This window comes from Pleurodeles waltl, chromosome 4_2 (assembly GCF_031143425.1).
Source record: "Pleurodeles waltl isolate 20211129_DDA chromosome 4_2, aPleWal1.hap1.20221129, whole genome shotgun sequence".
Lineage (NCBI taxonomy): Eukaryota > Metazoa > Chordata > Amphibia > Caudata > Salamandridae > Pleurodeles > Pleurodeles waltl.
The window spans coordinates 381,943,254-381,965,354 of NC_090443.1; the positions used below are offsets into that span (position 1 = coordinate 381,943,254).

The 22,101-nt window shown below is 43.5% G+C and overlaps 1 protein-coding gene across 2 annotated transcripts in view; it reads right to left on the reverse strand.

Annotated features, from left to right (window-relative positions):
* Positions 1-3,405: 3,405 nt before the first annotated feature.
* The window catches only part of ALDH9A1 (aldehyde dehydrogenase 9 family member A1), a 121,829-nt gene continuing 103,133 nt past the window's right edge, over positions 3,406-22,101 (reverse strand). For both annotated transcript variants that reach the window (XM_069231502.1, XM_069231503.1), the window contains exon 12: positions 3,406-3,624. In XM_069231502.1, the coding sequence (XP_069087603.1) occupies positions 3,530-3,624 (95 nt within the window). In that variant the 3' untranslated portion in view covers positions 3,406-3,529. The remainder of the gene's footprint in view (positions 3,625-22,101) is intronic.

A 22,101-nucleotide genomic window follows, 5' to 3' on the forward strand; every position in this document is an offset into this window, starting at 1 on the left:
ACAACCTCGGCCACGCAGAGGCTGGCCAGCATGTGCGGCACAGTGGCTGGCTGTGAATGGAAGCGGTTGGAGACCCGGTTCCGTAGCCACAACAAGGGGCAAAAGGCAGACTGGGGTGAATGGGGGCTGCCGTGAAACCCAAGGACCTAGCCATATCGCAGGAATCCTTGAAGCGCTCGAATCCAGAGCCTGCCCCGTCAACAAAGAGAGGTGTGCCATCAAAGGGCATTCCAATCAAGGAAGCTTGGACAACCACTGAAAAGCCAGACGTCCTCAGCCAGACATAGTGCCGCAGGGCAACAGCTGATGAAACCGCTCTGCCCAGCGAGTTGGTCGAGTCCAGTCTGCAATGGATTGAGAACTTCACTGCATCTCTCCCATCGGCAACAGCTTGAGAGAGTACAGCCTGGGCCTCCTCTAAGACCTATGGCAGCAGTTGAGCAACTGTGTCCTTCAGAGTGTGGAAATAACAGTCCAAAAGACATGCAGTGCTCATGGACCACAATGTAAGGCTGGTGGAATAAATCATTTTCTTCCCAAGTGAGTCCAAGCTTTTGGATTCCCTATCCAGGGGAGTGGAAGGGAATGTGCCCTGGGAGGTAGAGGCTCAGACCAGCAAGCTCTCAGGGGTGGGGTGTTGTGTCAAGAAATCTGGGTCCTACAGTGCAGGGTGATAGCGGTGGACAATTGTCCTGCTCACAGGAGCCCATGTGCTGGTTTGGACCAGGTACCCAGTAGGATGTCCTGAGGGCTTCAATAAACCGGAGCAGAGGTTCTGAGGTGGAAGCTCCCAGTTGTAGCACCCCTCCCAAGAAATAAGTCTAGACCAGTGGTTTCCAACCTGTGGTCCGGAGACCCCTGGGTGTCCACGAAGCCTCCACGGGGGGGGGGGGCTGCGTGACTGCTTTGAAAATAAAATAATAACCGATTAGGTCCCCAGCTTTCAGTAATGACTCAGTGGGGGTCCCCAGGTTCCAGGAATGATAAAGTGGGGGTCCACATAAGTCAAAGTTTGGGAACCACTAGTCTAGACGCCCACTGAAGAGAGCTGAAGTTCCAGGACCTCATGCCCTCTTCTCGCCACCACAGAATAAGCTTCCTTCTTCGTAGCCACAGTAGGGGGGAGAAAGCATGTCAGTATCTGGAGAAGTATCCATTCCACTGGCCTCAGGCAAGTCTTTACGCCAGTCCATTGTTTCAGGGGACTGGCATTCTAAAAGGTCCACCGAACCTACTTCCATTCATGCTTGAGGCCTAACCCACAATAAAAAGATTCCAGATCAGATCTAGGAGGCAAGGCTCCTGCCAGAGTCGGAGTTGCCATCATAACGACGCTCATCCAGCTCCGTATTAGTCAGGGACCACCATGGGGATGGCGTTGCCAGCAGGCACAAACGGCACCAGTACCGGCGTCGTGGAAAGTGAGGGTGGAAAGACAAACGCCAGTCCAGATCCAGGACTGGATCCTTGGGGGTCCCTTTGTCCCAAAGATCAAGCCACCAGTGCATAACCCCTGTGGAAGCAGCTCAGGCTCAGCAGAGAGAGGCCTAGAACGTCAATGCTCCCTCATCTTGTTGGCCGACGGACGAGGAGAAGTCAAAGAAAGCTTCAACTTCTTGGACTATGTCTTATGACTTGATTTTACCAATCACCCTGAGGCCTTGGAGTGGGATGACAACGATTGAGGACTAAATGACCGTTCCCAAAACCTTCCTATCGACTGAGATCGTGACTTGCGTGGAGTTGAGCGCCAGGCCATCATCTTTCGGGACCGCTCCCTCAAAGCCTTCGGATGCACGGCCCGACACTCTGAGCATGAGTTAGAGTTGCGATTGCACTGCAGGCACCAAAGACACATGAGGTATGGATCCGTCAGGGACATCGCCCGATGACAGGATCCACAGGGCTTGAAGTCGGTCTTTCTGGATGACATGCTTGATACACTAGGAGTAGAAAACTCAAAAAATTATCAACAAAAGTCGAAACAAGCCAGTCAAAAAGTGACTAATCAAGTCCGACGCCTGTGGGAAATTCAAAGGTAAGGAATCTGCAACTAGAAGTCTCTATCAAATAAAAGCAGATAATAGAAGTACTCTCTCACAAACAAATAATCTAATTATTTCCAGACCATAAGATTGCATCCAATCTTATAGCAACATAGTGGAGGAGAGTTTTCAAAGACTGCATTAAAATTGACTTCTTTCTAGTAAATGTTCCCTCTGCTTCCCTACAATCAGCCGACTCTCACCTTACCTACCGTCCACAGTATGTGCTACTCTTCATCTCCTTGCCCTACTGAATTTTTTGAATGCCTCTTTGCATTAACTGCCTGCAAACGGCCTAAACTTCATCCCAAAGATCGCATCCTCTCTTTGCTCTGAAACCCTATAACAGAGAGTCTTTAGCCTTCTATTCATCTTACCAAACACCTGCATTAAGCCACAATGAATTCATTTTAACTTTCCACAAAGACACTGAATACATGCATGGAATACATGGCATGCATTCCCTAAAAAACACAAGAACAAATGTAATCACCAATAATTTTACTGGACTAACCCAGAAATCGGAAGTGCAAGCTACTCCCTGTAAAGCGCTTCAATGTCTCAGAGTTTTTATAGAAAGCAATTACAGGACAATAAAATATCAAGGCTTAAATAGGGAGCAAAACAGAACCACATTTGGAGAGCAGCAGAGGCCTGTGCAAAATGTGTTCAAAATAGAGTACAGTGGTTTATGTCTGTATCTGATATCCTCTGTTAGGTTACGCAGGAGCAAACTTGTCTGCCTATCTGATGGAAGTGTACAAAATTAGATTCATACTACGAGGTTGTGAGGGCAGTTGTAGATAATACACCTGCTCATCCTGACATAGTGCTTCTGTGTGCTTCACCCTCTGATGTTTCAAATAGTTTTTATGAATTAGGAGCTGTCAACAGCCAGCCTTTTGTTTACAGCCACGAAATCAGGGGAGTGTTATGGAGAGGTTTTTAAGGGAGAAAGGATTTGTAGAGGGGCTTGCTGGCAAAGTAATCCTAAACTGTGGACGATTGGGAAAGAGCTGATGATTTAGATGCTTTCACAGGCTGAAGCTGCTGTCACTTCCATCCTACCACCTTCAGCCTGTTTAACTCAAGCCTTGGAACCACAATGAGAATTACCCATAACCAGGCAGCAAGCATGCCTTGAGCTCCTCAACACCAGATCCATTGACACCCCACAACCGCCTCATTTTTAGGTCTGAATATCCACTGAGATCTGCGAGGACAGCTGCAGCCCTCACTCCGCAGAGCACTTTCCAGAACCAGGACTCGCATAGGCCTCACCCACCTTAGAAGCTTTCAGTGATATGCTTGCAAGATGCTAATTCATAAATACAAACAAGAAAAATGTTGCAAAGTACAATTTACAGAGAAACCATCACATTTAATAGGGCTAGGATGTTGGCAATGTACAAAGTAAGTGCTTTCGTAGGTGCATTGATGGCATCTTGAGATTGGATGGCAACTTGAATACTCAAAAGAGGTGCTTAGAAAACAGACTCTACATCGCCCATCTCCACACAAACAGTCTTCAGCTGGGAGTAATACTCTACAACCACTTGCCCATTTTCTCTTCCAAAGCCTGTTAAAAAAAAAGTGGAAGCATCAGAACGGATTGGAAGTGCAAAACATGGCATCAGGTATCAACAGTAGGCAGAAAAGACTAGAAAAACCACTATATTGTTGATACAATGGAATATAAAAGCAACAAATAAAAAATGCACTAGGGAAAAGTTATTTACATGTAATCATGTAATACATATTGCCATAGTCCACAAGCTTGCTGGTCTCTCTACCGCTGAAACATTTAGAAATGGGAAACGGGGGAATCATCTGATTTTAGTAACATTTATGATCAATACAGGTCTTCTACTATCTGCACGATCTCAGAATCCTAACAAAATGTAATCTCATTTCGAAATAAATTTAGAATTAGCATTATTACAAAAAGACAGCTTTGATCGAACACCCATTTCCACACCCTACTGTGCTAATTTTGTTTCTAAACCCTTAGCACCCACTCTAAAAATAGAAAAACCAAACAAATGAAACCAATGCGTTGACGGCCCCCGAGCAAAGAGAATATCACTTTAATGCAGCCCGGCTGCTGCAGAGGCTCTCACTGCACTGTAGTGGCTGTTAGTCGCAGTTCATGTTTACCCTTTCTGAAGCAAGCACCTCTGAAACATTTCAGCTAGTCTAGAATGAACAATTCAGTTAAAGAAGCATCTTTCATTTCACTTAACATATTTAAGGTTTTCTAGTGTTTAAAAGAATGGGTAGTTTGATTTTGTAACCCATTTTTACTCCACAGTTTAGATTTCCCTCTCCAGCTTTATCAGGCCAGATGCCAGCACCTTTTCACACATGTCTCTCAAGTGGGCCAAAAGTTCAACAAATAATTATACAGGTATGCCACTATGCGTGGGATGCGCCCGTTCTTGACTAAGGTTCAAATCTTTGGCAAGTGCCTCTTTTTTGCCTACAACTATTTTGTCACAACTTATCCCTGAATTAAGTTTCAGCTTTTATCTTTATTCTATGCATACTGGTCACTCTCACCCCGTAAGTGTTAAAATGTATACAATATCTAATCCAGCAGAGTGATGTTGATTTTATTCAGTGACATAGGTACCATAGAATGACTAACGTGTTTTCCACTTCTCCTCATCGGTAACTATTTGCCCTCCTAAATCATTTTACAGTAGGTTTATTGCCTCGACTCCCAAAGCTAGCTAACCTCTATCCTTAGTGGCTGTTGGAACACATGAGATTACGTATTTCTCCACCAGTTCTTTCCCTCTCTAACGCTTCCTCAAACCTCAGGTGGACAAACATGTGCGCAGCGTTTCACCTATGTGCCTAACCACACATGTTCAATATGGCAACATAAACCAGCACAATCTAGTGCTATTTATTTACTAGGTATATGTTTGTTCTAATGTGGGTATGCCCATATGTATATCTGTTCTTGAAAAAACCCTTGAACAGAAGATTAAAGAAGCACCTTAGCGTGACCAACTCATTGTCTTCTCTCTTGCATGTAGAAAATGGGACATTATGTATTGATTTAGTCTATTGAATGCCAATACGAGAACATGCTTAGCATCCCATCGTTATAAGGAAGCATCACCGGAGAAAGGAAGATGGACTCGGAAACAAACAGTTGAGAAATTTGGAAGCAATGATGTACTTTACCCCTCCGCTTTTGAACAATCCAGTTTAATCACAACAAGAGATAACTAGGTCCTTGATCTCAAACAGCAAATGAAGAAAGTTTCAATTGGCACATTTCCAATTTTTCCTCAGATACAGAAAGACTGAAAGTTTTGACTGTCACAGATGTGCTGCATAGAGCTTCAAATGGGATATTTTACAAATGTAATTCCTAAAAACATAGTAGAGGTTTAGCCAATACTAAGTATTATCTTTCAGCTTTGTGAGCCCTCTACAAGTGGCTCGCAGTGAAAGTAGTCCATCTCAGCCTAATTACTTTTTATCTATCCATACTTGAACAACTACGCAAATGTCAACCAGAAATCACTCAGATATCCAAACAATCTCCCAAGGCCTCATCTATGGCTCAGGATGAACCACAACAATTCAACATCCCTCCTAGACCAACTCAAAATACCCAGGAGGAGCGTTGGGCAGAATTAATGAAACTATTCCATGCACAAAAAATGTTTTCTTTGAAGAAGCGGTTACAATTTCACTCTATTCCTCAACCAACAGTGCAAGATAGTTCATCCCTTCGAAGATCAATGGCATCCTGTATTTTATAGTTTCTTATGCATGGCTGCACAGGATTCCTCTTCAAGGACGTGTCATGAATTAGTGAAATGGCGACTGAGAAGTGGAAATGGACTTCAGAACTAGCAGTCCTCAAATCCCTCAACTTAGTGATATTCAGAGAATAACTACTTCAGAAAGAGCTTTTTCCAAAACAAATCCATCACTGCTGACTGTGAATGGAAACTTCCACAAAAGGCTGAAAAGCACGTTACACTCCCACCTCCCCCAAATATCCCAAGAGTCCAGGCAAGGACTTATCTTACTGACTTGCTATAGCTTAGGGTGGTTCATCTAATCCACACATTTTCCTCACCTTTGTCAACATCAAAACCATGAACTATCCCTATAAACAAGAATGAGACATAGGACCCACTCCACAGAAGCCCAAGCGCTGTGGCACTGGCTCTTGGGGAGAGATCAGCAGATTACTGTGATCTACCTCAAAGTTATTGAGCATTTCAAAGCAAATTTTACACAGCCGACCTCAAATGTACAACTGTATGGTTCTACATGACATTTATAGTCTGTGGGAAACGGCACAGTTCGATAACAGCAAAAAAAAAATCAAAGATCCAAGACTGTGTGTGGTTATCTGGACCCAACTGCAACGGAGATCTATTTCACAGAGCAGAACAGAAAGCCCCTTCCCCCATTTCTCTTCTGGCAAATGTTCTACCAAAACTGGGCGAATCCACAGTAAGGAATACCCTAATTTCCCTGTCTTGCGTACAGAGAGGTATTAGGTACCTTTCAATGCCACCAACGTTGCATATCAAAACAGGGCAAGCAAGTCCCATGTTAAAAGCTGCATGTAAAGAGAAAAGCGGTACAATTTCTAAAAAGCCCGCTCATCTTTTGCAAAAGACAGACCTAAGAATAGACATTGAAAAAAATGCATTACCTGGTCAGAACTATAACACTCCTTTAATAGGTTAATTTAGCAGCCATTACAAGATACAGGAAAGGACCCACTCAAGTAACATGCTCACACTTTTATGTAGAGGTCTGTCCACCCTTTTTCTGCGGACCGCCTTCTTAATTCTGACCCAAGTACTGACAGTCAGATGGCCATGCCACTCTGCAAAATCGCAAAATCTAGCTAAATAACAGTATTGTATTATTTTGCCTTCTCAATCACCCAATCTCCTGGTTTTCCTGCAAACTCTTATATGGAGAAGAACTTGCTTTTCCATCCAGTGGTTATGAACATTGGAGAAGGAAAAATGACTTTTCTTCATTATTAAATCCATAAGCAACTCAAATGCCCTAGCAAAGGAATCCAGGGGTTTGCACAGGGAACGGAGCGTGTTACTCTTGAAAGAAACAAGGAACCAAGACTGTCAGCCCAAAGCACTGAATTGTAGAACTTACAAAAAGCCTGCAAGCCTTAAAGTGACATCGTTCATTTTTCTTGCTTAGTGTTATTTTCTTGGTTTAATTTTTCCTTCTTAACATAGGGGCTTGTAGAAAAATAAATGCACAGTTGTAGTTTTAAAACTGGACAACTACTGAAACGCAATATTAGTTATCTTTTTAAAATATATTTTGTGAAGTTCCCAAAAAGTGGCAGACATATTCAGTGTTTGTACATTTTATTAAGGTAACTATGCAGGACAACTTTAACTAAAAGAAACTTAATTTAAAAGATCCCGTCAATGGTATGTGGATCAGGAGAAGACACCATGCTGGGAAATGAATAACTAGTTTACCAGTTTTGGGGTCCTCTTGCTTTACACTCTTTTCAAGTGCCAGATGTTAATCTCGAGTGTGTAACGATACCAGTCTCGAAAGAATACGGAGAGTTAGATGCATGTTTTGTAAATACCCATCTTCTACATCACCGAGTGAAAAATGACGATGGTTCACTGCAACCAGTGGTATGGAATATGTTTACATTTAACAACCACAACAAAATTAGAACGGAGTGTGAAACTCTCACGCTAAGAAAAATACAACAGAGGGAATGAAATGGAATCCCAAGATCCACCAACCAAGCATTCTTAAAACGTAACATTGTTTTGAAATAGGTCGTTTACACCCAATGTTTTGGGGCCACAATTTATAATTGAACATTGAAGTTCAGAAGGAACGATAAAAAACACTATACAGCAGAACGACTGTGCATCACTCATTATTTATGTGGTGCTCTTCCTCACTACTCCGCTAGGTAATCTGTCTAATGGGTGGCATCTTCACCATCCTCAACATCAAGGTAGGGCTAACCAAGTTCCTATTCGTCATCAGGCCACACATATGGAAGTCTTAAAAGCACAGATAATGGCAAAAAAGAATGTAAGTCACATATTCTGGGCCATGTTTGCAAATGTCTAAACCCAATGGTGAAGTAAAACAATCTGAGGTAGAGCCAGCGTGCTAGTACACTGTGGACCAAAGGTAGGGTCACAATTGGTCTTGTGACTTTGACTTCTTTGAAGAAAAACAAATTGCACGCATCTGGCTCAACAGTAGTTGTATGTATGTAGGTCTGAATGTATGTGTATACAATTAAAGCAATCAATCAGGTTACAAAATATAACTCATGCACGAGGAGACTTTGGGAGAATCGGAAGGCAACAACAAAAGGAACATTTTACTTACTGTCATACACAGAGGTCACTAACAGAAGTAGAACTCAATGCTCATTTAAGTACAAGGACCTAGATCTTTGCTAAAGGGATTCACGATATGATTATCACCAAGCCTAATCATTCTGTTTTCCGAGAATAAATAGTCATGTGTTTCTGTAGTGCACCCTGTCCTTAGACGTAGATCCCTTACCACGCTAACAAATAGTACTCAAACCTGATTTTTACGTCCTAATGGGAAAAATCCCAGAAACCTAAATAAGGGTGGGGATAGTGGGTGGTATGAGACATCAACAGCTCTAGCGTGGGACCTGGATTATGGCAACAATAACCTCACTGGAATTCAAGGAGCTGTTAGAAACCTACATCAAGCGCTACTTAAAATACTTTCACACTCCTGATGTTAACCCGATGCTATGCTTTTAGAGCTCATGTTTAAGTAATCTGCTGCAGTGGGCGTGTTGGCTAAACCTAAATTGCCATAACTGCGACACTTGGATCATTTGTTCAAGAGGACGGACTCTATTCGACTTCCATGTTCACTGAATGCTGATCCCTACAAATCAAGTGTGTGCGTGCTGGATCCTGTGCTGCAGCATCTACTCCCAGGTAAGACTGTCAGTTTACAACAGTTTTTCCAAACCCATGCTACTGAGATGGACTGTGCTATTTATCTATCAGGTGAACAATCATGTGATTTTTGGCATCAGCAAAATCAGAGTAGACTTTATCAATGCCCTATATGTTGCACTACAGCATATTAACTCTGGAGAGTGTAAAATGCTCTAGAGAGGGTGATTATTTTTAATGCTAAAAAAGGGACTTTGTTTAGTCATTTTTGCTAAATCTTCACTGGTGCCTAGTGAATGCCCAGATTCCACTTAAAATTGTATATTTTGCCTGTATGTGTCATAATGGGCTGAAACCACTTTGGAGTACAAGACTGGATAGTTTCAGCCAAGCAATTCTCTTCAATTAAGTGGTGCTAATTGCTCGGTTGTCTAATAGTCCAATTCAGGGTGTGGGGTAATGCACTCTGTAGAAAAGATTGATGGGCAATCTGATAGCACTTCCATCTCTGGCAGTCTTTAATGCCATACATGCATGGTTTTGATGCTGCCTGATACGATAATGGGGAAGAGTTTTGGTTATTATGTCTGTACCTCTTGTGATTACATCTGCTGCAAGGTTCATACAGCAATTACATTTGTAGTCTGGGCTTTGCTGTTTTAATAAAATGCATGAGTTTATTGAAAATACAAAAAAAATAAAGATAAAATAAAAATCGCTTGCATTCGCAAATTAACAATCACCAAGTGGAAATATGAAACATCCGTTCTCTGGCGACATGACTTCTTTTCAAACCTTCAGTTACTTAAGGATTTGCCTCTCTCAACTGGAGTGTTTGTTTTCAGAAAACAATTGCAGGAAGGTCTGATGTCTAGCTCTAAGGTACATAAAATTATAGAAGTTCCCATTTTCCTTTGCTTTCTTTTGGAGATATAAATTCCCTACTGGCGGTCACCAGTAGGTAATTAGAGTTAGGACCTAGTTCCCATAGACGAAGCGCTTTTTGTTTTGCAAATAACTTTGGCGCAATCTGACAAATCTTCACCAAATTTTCAAAAGCTGTGTCCTGGGTCAGTTCAGCTGCATCGGGGAAAGTTTTAGGGTGATCTGTGAGGAGAGGGGCCTGAGGCAAAAAGGGGGTCCCAAACATGTTTTCCCCATGCAATTTCCCTTAGGGATTTTGAACTCGACAACAGCCCAAACCGCTGAATGGAATTACACTGAATTTGGCAGAAAGCTAGCTCGTGGTCCAGGAAGAGCTCTTTTTGTGTTGTGGTGTAAATCCGTTCAGTAGGTTTGGCGATATTAGAAGAAAAAGAAATATAGATATACACAGACGTGAACCCTCTGCTGATCCGACAGATCTCATGATGAGATCTGACTGTCTGCCAACGCTTCAATAGTGGCCTAAGGTAACTATAAATCGCACCCCTGCCATCTACTGCTAATTACATCACTGATGACATCTTCTATGACATCACTGATATCACTGCAACATTTGCTGTGAAATTATGGATGAGAAAAGTGTGCATGGTGGGGATTTGTGTTATACTTTCCTTAGGGCACAAGTTATGGGTACTTGAGATAACTCTAACTGCTGAATTTCTATGGTTTTGAGTGTTGGGCTCGGAGTGTTACAAGTTGTTTTTCTTCGAAGAAGTCATTTCGAGTCACGAGATCGAGGGACTCCTCCCCTTTCGGCTCCATTGCGCATGGGCGTCGACTCCATCTTAGATTGTTTTCCCCGCAGAGGGTGAGGTAGGAGTTGTGTATTATAGTAATAGTGCCCATGCAATGGAGTGAATATGTATGTACATAATGTAGTTTAAAGTGTTATATTTACAAATTTGCAAATGTTCAAGATCAACTTCGAAACGGCTACAGGCTCCCGGGGAGGCGGGTGGGCGCATGTGAATCTGCAGCGACTCATGCCACAAACAGATGTACACTGGGTAAGTGAAATTTTCCGTTCGATGGCATGTGTAGCTGCAGATACACATGCTGTGCATAGACTAGTAAGCAGTTATCTCCCCAAAAGCAGTGGTTCAGCCTGTAGGAGTGGAAGTTGTTTGAAACAAAGTTCGTAATACTGCTTGGCCTACTGTGGCTTGTTGTGCTGTTAACACATCCACACAGTAGTGTTTGGTAAACGTATGAGGCGTAGACCATGTGGCTGCCTTACATATTTCAGTCATAGGAATATTTCCTAGAAAGGCCATGGTAGCACCTTTCTTTCTAGTCGAGTGTGCCTTTGGTGTAATAGGCAGTTCTCTTTTTGCTTTGAGATAGCAAGTTTGAATGCATTTAACTATCCATCTAGCAATGCCTTGTTTGGAAATCGGATTTCCTGCATGAGGTTTTTGGAAAGCAACAAATAATTGTTTTGTTTTCCGAATTTGTTTTGTTCTGTCAATGTAGTACATTAACGCTCTTTTGATGTCTAATATATGTAGTGCTCTTTCAGCTACAGAATCTGGCTGTGGGAAGAAAAGTGGTAATTCTACTGTTTGATTCAAGTGGAACGGTGATATGACTTTTGGTAAAAATTTAGGATTTGTCCGTAGAACTACTTTATGCTTGTGTATTTGAATAAATGGTTCTTGTATGGTAAATCCTTGAATCTCACTTACTCTTCTTAGAGATGTGATGGCAATTAGAAATGCAACTTTCCATGTTAAGTATTGCATTTCACAAGAGTGCATGGGCTCAAAAGGTGGACCCATGAGTCGTGTTAAGACAATGTTGAGGTTCCATGAAGGAACTGGTGGTGTTCTTGGTAGTATAATTCTCTTTAGGCCTTCCATAAACGCTTTTATGACTGGTATCCTAAATAATGAAGTTGAGTGAGTAATTTGCAGGTAAGCTGAAATTGCGGTAAGATGTATCTTAATGGAAGAAAAAGCTAGCTTTGACTTTTGCAAATGTAGTAAGTATCTTACGATGTCTTTGGCAGATGCGTGTAAGGGTTGAATTTGATTATTATGGCAGTAATAAACAAATCTTTTCCACTTATTTGCATAGCAATGTCTAGTGGTAGGTTTCCTAGCTTGTTTTATGACTTCCATACATTCCTGTGTAAGTTCTAAGTGTCCGAACTCTAGGACTTCAGGAGCCAAATTGCTAGATTCAGCGATGCTGGATTTGGGTGTCTGATTTGTTGTTTGTGTTGAGTTAATGGATCTGGTCTGTTTGGTAATTTGCCATGAGGCACTACTGAGAGGTCTAGTAGTGTTTTATACCAAGGTTGTCTTGCCCAAGTTGGCGCTATTAGTATGAGTTTGAGTTTGTTTTGACTCAACTTGTTTATCAGATAAGGAAGGAGTGGGAGAGGGGGAAAAGCGTATGCAAATATCCCTGACCAACTCATCCATAACGCATTGCCCTGAGACTGATCTTGTGGGTACCTGGATGCGAAGTTTCGGCATTTTGCATTTTCTTTTGCTGCAAATAGATCTATTTGTGGTGTTCCCCAACTTTGGAAGTAATTGTTCAGTATTTGGGGGTGAATCTCCCATTTGTGGATCTGTTGGTGATCCCGAGAGAGATTGTCTGCTAACGGATTCTGAATCCCTGGAATAAATTGTGCTATTAGGCGAATGTGGCTGTGAATCGCCCAATGCCATATTCTCTGTGCCAGGAGTCACAACTGTGTTGAGTGTGTCCCTCCCTGTTTGTTTAGGTAATACATCGTTGTCATGTTGTCTGTTTTGACAAGAATGTGTTTGTGGCTTATTATGGGTTGAAATGCTTTCAGCGCTAGAAATACTGCCAGTAGTTCTAAGTGATTTATGTGAAGCTGTTTTTGCTGAGTGTCCCATTGTCCTTGGATGCTGTGCTGATTGAGGTGTGCTCCCCACCCTATCATGGAGGCATCTGTGGTTATTACATATTGTGGCACTGGGTCTTGGAAAGGCCGCCCTTGGTTTAAATTTATATTGTTCCACCATTGAAGCGAGGTGTATGTTTGGTGGTCTATCAACACTAGATCAAGAAGTTGACCCTGTGCCTGTGACCATTGTGATGCTAGGCACTGTTGTAAGGGCAGCATGTGTAACCTTGCGTTTGGGACAATGGCTATGCATGAGGACATTATGCCTAGGAGTTTCATCACCATTTTGACTTGTATTCTTTGTTTTGGATACATGGCCTTTATTACATTGTGAAATGCTTGTACCTTTTGTGGGCTTGGAGTGGCAATCCCTTTTGATGTGTTGATTGTCGCCCCTAAGTATTGCGGTGTTTGACACGGCTGAAGGTGTGACTTTGTGTAGTTGATTGAGAAACCTAGTTTGTGGAGGGTTTCTATGACATACTTTGTGTGTTGTGAACACCGTTCTAGCGTGTTGGTTTTGATTAACCAATCGTCTAGGTACGGGAACACATGTATTTGCTGCCTTCTGATATGTGCAGCTACGACTGCTAGGCATTTTGTAAAAACTCTTGGCGCAGTTGTTATTCCAAATGGCAACACCTTGAATTGGTAATGTACCCCTTGGAATACAAACCTTAAGTACTTCCTGTGTGAAGGATGTATCGGTATATGGAAATATGCATCCTTTAGGTCTAGTGTTGTCATGTAGTCTTGTTGTTTGAGCAGTGGGATTACGTCCTGTAATGTCACCATGTGAAAGTGATCTGATTTGATGTAGGTATTTAATGTTCTGAGATCTAATATAGGTCTTAGAGTCTTGTCCTTTTTGGGTATGAGAAAGTACAGAGAGTAAACTCCTGTTCCTTTCTGTTGAATTGGTACTAATTCTATTGCTCCTTTTTGTAGCAACGCTTGGACCTCTAGTCCTAGAAGATCCATGTGTTCTTTTGACATATTGTGTGTTTTCGGTGGGACGTTTGGAGGGAATTTGAGAAATTCTATGCAATAACCATGCTGGATAATTGCTAGGACCCAAGTGTCTGTTGTTATTTCCTCCCAATGTTTGTAAAACTTGATTAGTCTCCCCCCCACAGGTGTTATGTGTTGGGGATTTGTGACGTGGAAGTCACTGCTTGTTTTGAGGAGTTTTGGGACTTTGGAACTTCCCTCTATTTTTTTGGAATTGTCCCCCTCTATATTGCCCCCGAAAACTTCCCCGCTGATATTGGCTTTGATAAGTGGGCCTTGCTTGTGAGGTTGTGGGTTCTGTGGTTTGACCTCGAAACCCCTCTCTAAATTGTGTCTTGCGAAATGTGCCTCTGCTCTGTGGGGAGTAGAGTGCGCCCATGGCTTTTGCCGTATCAGTGTCTTTTTTAAGTTTCTCAATAGCAGTGTCCACCTCCGGCCCAAACAACTGCTGTTCATTAAAAGGCATATTCAGCACGACTTCTTGTATTTCCGGCTTGAATCCTGACGTACGCAACCATGCGTGTCTTCTTATTGTTACTGCAGTATTTACAGTCCTAGCAGCTGTATCTGCTGCATCCATTGCTGACCGTATCTGATTATTTGAGATACTTTGTCCTTCCTCCACCACTTGTTGTGCCCTTTTCTGGAACTCCTTGTGCAAGTGTTCTATGAAATGATGCATTTCGTCCCAATGAGCTCTATCATATCTTGCCAGAAGTGCTTGTGAATTGGCAATGCGCCATTGGTTTTTGCTGCTTGTGCTGCAACCCTTTTCCCCGCAGCGTCGAATTTGCGACTCTCCTTGTCTGGAGGTGGAGCGTCTCCCGAGGTGTGAGAGTTTGCTCTCTTGCTAGCTGCCCCTACAACCACAGTCTGGTGTTAACTGCTGCGTAATATAAACAGGGTCTGTTGGCGGTGGCTTGTACTTTTTCTCCACCCTTGGAGTTATTGCCCTGCCTTTCACAGGATCCTGAAATACTTGTTTGGAGTGTTTTAGCATTCCAGGGAGCATAGGTAAACTTTGGTATTGGCTATGAGTGGAGGATAGTGTATTAAACAAAAAGTCATCTTCAAATCGGTTCTGCATGCAAGGTGACGTTATGAAAAGCAGCTGCCCTTGAGACCACCTGCGTGTAGGATGTACTGTCCTCAGGTGGCGACGGTCTCGCAGGGTAACAGTCTGGGCTGTTATCTGATACCGGGGCATCATAAAAGGTCCCATGCGTCGGGATCATCTTGACTCATTGCAGTATGAGTCGGGGATTGCATCAATGGTGGAGTGGCTACCGGTGATGTGTGTATTGATGGTGTTGGAGATGGTGGCGGAGTTGTTTGTCTTGGCACCTTTGCCTGTGGCTGCTTGTCCTTTTCTTGAAAGGCAAGTCTTCTTTTCATTTTAATTGGGGGAAGTGTGCTTATCTTCCCTGTGTCCTTTTGAATGTGGAGCCTCCTTTGAGTGTAGTCTGGCTCCATTGATTCAAGTTCTTCTCCGAACTTATGTCCTTGCATTTGGGAGGACAACCCCTGTTCCTCTGTGTAGGAACCTGTTTTCGGTTCCGAGGCTGGGTGTTTTGGAATCGAAACCTTTTCGGTCGCCTTTTTGGGCTCCGACGAAACCTTCTTTATTTTCGGCGTTGTGGTGTCTCAGTGCCGACCCATTTCGGTGCCACTATCTCGGTGCCGAACTTGCTCGGAGCCGCTGTCTCAGGCCCGAGATTGCTGTGTGCCGGTATCTGGACCGGAGTCGGATGACTTAGACACAAGCGTGCCCTTTTTCGGTGCCGATGATCGTCACCTATTTTTCGGGTTAAGCCATGGCCTGTTGGCGATGGCGTCCCCTGGGCGTTTGTGGTCTTCTCGTGAGTTTTATGTTTTGGCGTCTTACTCACGGTTTTCGGCGTTTCTTCGGGCTCAAGCTCGTCTGAGTCCGACTCCTGAATGGAGAAGGTTTCTTCTTCCTCCTCGAAACGCCCTTGTCCTGTCGGCGCCGACGCCATCTGCAGTCTTCTCGCTCTTCGGTCTCTTAATGTCTTCCTCGACCGAAACGCTCGACAGGCTTCACAAGTATCTTCCTTGTGCTCTGGAGACAAACACAAGTTACAGACCAGGTGCTGATCTGTATACGGATACTTGTTGTGACATTTTGGGCAGAATCGGAATGGGGTCCGTTCCATCAGCCTTGAAGAGACACGTGGCCGGGCCGACCAGGCCCCGACGGGGGATGGAAAAAACCCCGAAGGGCCACCGGAGCTCTTCCAAAGTCGTTGTCGATCTGTTGTAACTAACCTGATACCGAACGCAAACAATACCAACGATTTTTCCGAGATTCGAACTAACTTTCCGACCCGAAACACGGAGCCAAAAGGAACACGTCCGAACCCGATGGCGGAAAAAAAACAATCTAAGATGGAGTCGACGCCCATGCGCAATGGAGCCGAAAGGGGAGGAGTCCCTCGATCTCGTGACTCGAAATGACTTCTTCGAAGAAAAACAACTTGTAACACTCCGAGCCCAACACTAGATGGCGGGATGTGCACAGCATGTGTATCTGCAGCTACACATGCCATCGAACATATATATATATATGGAAAATGTCACTTACCCAGTGTACATCTGTTCGTGGCATGTTCCGCTGCAGATTCACATGCTGTGCATATACTTCTGCCATCTAGTGTTCGTCTCGGAGTGTTACAAGTTGTTTTTCTTCAAAGAAGTGTTTTCGCTTCACAGGATCGAGTGACTCCTCCTCTTCAGCTCCATTGCGCATGGGCATCGACTCCATGTTAGATTGTTTTCCCGCAGAGGATAAGGGAGGAGTGATAGAGTATAAAGAAAAGAGATGTCCATGCTAATGGAATGTTATATATATATATATATATATCTACATATGTACTAATGTTGTTAACTTAAAGAACTACAGGCTGCCAGAGAGGTGGGAGGGTGCATGTGAATCTGCAGCGGAACATGCCATGAACAGATGTACAGTGGGTAAGTGACATTTTCAGTTCTATGGCATGTGTAGCTGCAGATACACATGCCGTGCATAGACTACAAAGCAGTTTGTCCTCCCATAAAACCGGTGGCTAGCCTGTAGAAGTTGAAGGTGTGTGAAATAATGTTCTAACTACAGCTTGACCTACTGTGGCTTGCTGTGCTGCTAAAACATCTACACAGTAGTGCTTAGTAAATGTATGTGGTGTCGACCAAGTAGCTGCTTTACATATTTCAGCCATTGGTATGTTTCCCAAAAAAGCCATTGTAGCACCTTTTTTCCTTGTGGAATGTGCTTTAGCAGTAACTAAAGGTTGTCTTTTGGCTTTAACGTAGCATGTTTGGATGCATCTTACTATCCATCTTGCTATTCCTTCTTTTAAATGGGGTTACCAGTATGAGGTTTTTGAAAGGCCACAAACAGCTGTTTAGTTTTTCTGAATGGTTTTGCGCCATCAAAACCAGCCAGGGGCGCCGCACACAGTTTGGGAACCACTAAGCTATTTCCAGTTCGGAAACAATAAAACTACAGCCAGTAGTTCCCAAACTAGGTGCGGCACCCCTGGCCAGTTTTGATGGCGCACCAGGGAGCCACGGCTCCCAGTTTGGGAACCACGGCTCCCAGTTTGGGAACCACTTATATAGTACATTAGTGCTCTTTTAATGCCTAATGTATGTAGAGCTCTTTCTGCCACAGAATCTGGCTGTGGGAAGAAGACTGGTAGTTCTACTGTTTGATTAATATGAAAAGAGGATACCACTTTTGGTAGAAATTTAGGGCTAGTTCGAAGTACAACTTTATGTTTGTGTACTTGTATGAACGGTTCTTCAATAGTAAAAGTTTTAATTTCACTGACTCTTCGCAATGATGTAATTCCGACTAGGAAGGCAACCTTCCATGTTAAGAATTACATTTGACATGAGTGCATAGGTTCAAATGGTGGGCCCATAAGTCTCGTAAGCACTATGTTTAAATTCCAAGAAGGAACTGGAGGTGTTCTGGGTGGAATGATGCATTTTAGGCCTTCCATGAAGGCTTTGATAACAGAAACACTAAATAAAGAGCTGTGCTGTACATTTTCCAAATATGCTGAAATTGCAATAAGATGTATTTTTATAGAAGAGAATGCTAAATTTGATTTTTGTTAATGAAGTAAACAGCATACAATATTGTGTATTGATGCTGTAAGAGGGGCAATCTGTTTAGATTGACAGTAATATACAAATCCTTTCCATTTGTCAGCATAGCACTGTCTAGTAGTGGATTTTCTTGCTTGCTTAATCACTTCCATACATTCTGATGGTAGCTGTAAATACCCAAATTCTATGACCTCTGGAGCCAAATCGCCAGATTGAGTGTGTTGGGATTTGGGTGCCTGAACGGCCCTTTGATTTGTGTCAACATGTCTGGTCTGTTTGGGAGCTTGGAGTGTGGTACTACTAAGAAGTCTAACAATGTTGTGTACCACGGTTGACGTGCCCACGTTGGTGCTATGAGCATCATATTGAGTGCATTTTGACTAAAAATGGAATGAGTGGGACAGGGGGAAAAGCGTAAGCAAATATCCCTGACCAATTGATCCATAAAGCATTGCCCTTGGATAGGGGATGTGGGTGTCTGGATGCGAAGTTTTGGCATTTTGCGTTTTTGCTTGTGGCGAACAGATCTATGTTTGGTATTCCCCACTGTTGAAAGTATTTTTGAAGTACTTGAGGGTGAATCTCCCACTCGTGTGTTTGTTGATGATTTCTGCTGAGAACATCTGCCAATTGGTTGTGTATCCCTGGAATGTATTGTGCTACCAGGTGAATTTGGTTGTGTATTGCCCATTTCCAAATTTTTTGAGCTAGAAGGGAGAGTTGGGAAGAATGTGTCCCTTTCTGCTTGTTTAGGTAATACTTGGTGGTCATGTTGTCTGTTTTGATCAGGACATTCTTCTGAGTGAGAAGAGGCTGAAAAGCTTTGAAAAGCTTTGAGTGCTAGGAAGACAGCTAACAACTCTAAGTGATTTATGTGTAGCTGTTTGTGTTGGGCATCCCATTGTCCATGTATGTTGAGATTGTTAAGGTGAGCTCCCCAGCCAATCATTGATGCATCTGTAGTAATTATGGTCTGAGGCACAGGGTCTTGAAATGGCCGCCCTTTGTTTATATTTGTGGAATTCCACCACTGAAGGGACATGTATGTTTGGCCGTCTATCAACACTAGATCGTGACGTTGACCCTGTGCCTGTGACTATTGTTGTGCAAGGCACTGTTGTAAGGGCCGCATGTTTAGTCTTGCATGTGGAACAATTGAAATACATGATGACATCATTCCTAACATTTTCATGACAAATCTGACAGTGTACTGTTGACCTGCCTGTATCAATATAGCAATTATATTTTGGAATGCTTGTATTCTCTGCGTATTTGGACTTTCTATCGCTTTTTGAGTGTTTAGTATTGCCCCTATATACTGTTGTATTTGTGCAAGTTGCGACTTTTGGTAATTTATTGAGCACCTAGCGTGTGCAGGGTTTGTATTACGTAATGCGCATGGTTTTGACACTGCGTATGACTGTGATTTTATCAGCCAATCGTCTAGATATGGAAAGACATGTATATGCTCTCTTGTTAGGTAGGCTGCGGCTACCGCTAGGCACTTTGTGAATACCCTTGGAGCTGTTGTTATTACGAAGGGTAACACTTTGAACTGATAGTGCTTTCCTTGAATGACAAACCTGAGATATTTTCTGTGCACCGGATGGATGAGTATATGAAAATACGCATCCTTGAGGTCTAATGTTGCCATGAAATCGTGTTTTTGAAGTAGACGGATAACATCCTGGAGAGTTACCATGTGAAAGTGTTCTGACAGGATGTAAAGATTCAGGGTCCTGAGATCTAATATTGGCCTTAAGGTGCCATCTTTTTGGGGAATGAGGAAATACAGTGAGTAAACTCCTGTCCCTATTTGATTTTGTGGCACGGGTTCTATTGCTTGTTTGAGTAATAGACATTTGACTCCTTCCTGTAACAGCCTGATGTGTTCTGTGGATAGTTTGTGTGGGTTTGGTGGAATGTTTGGTGGAGTTTGTATCAATTCTAGGCAATAGCCATTGCGGATAATTGATAATACCCAATTGTCTGTGGTAATATTTTGCCAATTGGTGTGGAACATTTGCAGTCTCCCTCCCACAGGGGAGGTATGGAGTGGAAGGGAATGAAACAAGTCACTGTTTACTGTGTTGTGAGGCTTGTTTGGGTGTTTGATATTTCCCTCGACCTCTGGGGTACTGGCCTCTATATGTGCTCTTAAAATCACCTGTTGGTATTGAGGTTGGTAGGCCGGCCGGTTTTGGCTGCGGTGTGGATGCCTCTGCAGTTTGAGCCCTAAATCATCCTCTAAATTGGGGTTTCCAAAAGGATCCCCTGTATTGTGTGGTGTATAGTGCATCCATCGCTTTTGCGGTGTCTGAATCCTTACACAATTTTTCAATTGCAGTGTCCACCTCTGGGACGAAAAGCCGTTTTTTGTTGAACGGCATATTCAACACCGTTTGTTGGATTTCGGGTTTGAACCCGGAGGACCTGAGTCATGCATGCCTCCTGATTGTTACAGCACTGTTGATGCTCCTGGCAGCTGTGTCTAGGGCAGACCTAATTTGGTTATTGGTGATAGCTTGCCCTTCCTCCACTATCTGCTGTGCCCTCTTTTGGTGTTCTTTGGGGAGATGCTGAATTATATCTTTCATCTCATCCCAATGGGCCCTGTCGTATCTAGCCAACAACACCTGTGAGTTGGATATTCTCCATTGGTTAGCTGCCTGGGATGCCACTCTCTTCTCTGCAGCATCACATTTTCTACTCTCTTTGTCTGGTGGGGGTGCATCACCTGACGACTGAGTTTGCCCTCTTCCTGGCAGCGCTTACCACTACTGAGTCTGGAGGGAGTTGCTGAGTTATATAGATAGGATCAGAGGGAGGTGGCTTGTATTTTTTCTCTACCCTGGGAGTGATTATTCTTGCTTTGACAGGCTCGCTAAATATTTGATCAGCATATTTTAGCATGCCCGGGAGCATGGAGGAGAGTGTATTAAACAAAAAATCATCCTCCAACGGTTCAGTGTACATGTTGACACTGTGGTATGCTGTAGCCCTAGCTATTACTTGATTGTACCCTGTACTATCCTCAGGTGGTGAAGGCTTAGAGGGATAGCTGTCTGGGTGGTTATCGGGAATGTGATGGTGACTGCATTGGTGTAGGACTGGTAGGAGGAGAAATATGCACGTGTGGAGAGTGAGGAGGAGAATGAGAAGGAGAAAATTGAGGAGGTGGTGGTCTCTCCTTTGTCTTTGGTACTTTAGCTAGAGGCTGTGCAGTGTCCAATTCCTCCTGGAAGGCTAATTTCCTATTAGGTTTTAGAGGAGGTGCTGTTAAGATAATGCCAGTTTCTTTATGGATATGAATCCTGGCCTGCCTTTCGTCCATTACTTCCAGTATTGGCTGTATTTGGGAGTCCTCCTCAGAAGTTTTATGGCTTTCTTTGAGTGTTTTAGAAAGTCCATGCTCCTCGGTGTAACCTGCTCTTTTCAACTCTGAAGCTGGCTTTTTCGGTATCGAAAAAGATCGCTTTGTGGATGGTCTGGGCTCCGAAAAGGATTTCTGCAATTTCGATTCCGAAGAGCAGTGTTGCTCGAGTTGGAGACAGAGCTTTTGGTTGACTCCGATGGCTTCGGAGGAATGGCCTTTTTCAGTGCCGAACCAAGGGTCTGGCCACCGGGTGTCTTCTTTCGGGTCGAGCCATAGCCTTCCGGCAGTGGCGTCCCCAAGGCCTTATATTTCGGTTTAGATGGCACAGGGGCAGGCGTACTCACGTGCTGTCCTGCCGTGACCGGTCTGTCTTCCTCGGATTTCTGGTCGGAATCGGATCCTCAAACAGAGACTGCGGACTGCATGATCTCTTCCTCCTCGACGTTGAGATGTTCGGAGCTCTTTGATGCCATTTTGAGCCTTCGTGCTCTTCTGTCCCAAAGTGTCTTTTTTGATCGGAAGGATCAGCAGGCCTCGCAATTTTCTTCCTGATGATCTGGGGAAAGGCAAAGATTACAGACGAGGTTTTGGTCTGCATAAGATAATTTGGCGTGGCACAGAGGACAGAATAGGAATGGAGTCAAATCCATGAGGCTTCCACGCAGTCAGCCCGACTAGGCCAGAGTTGGGCGCACGCGCCCCGGAGGGCGAGTAGAGATGTCTGTTCTGACGGTACCAATGTGTCGATATAAGATGTAATGC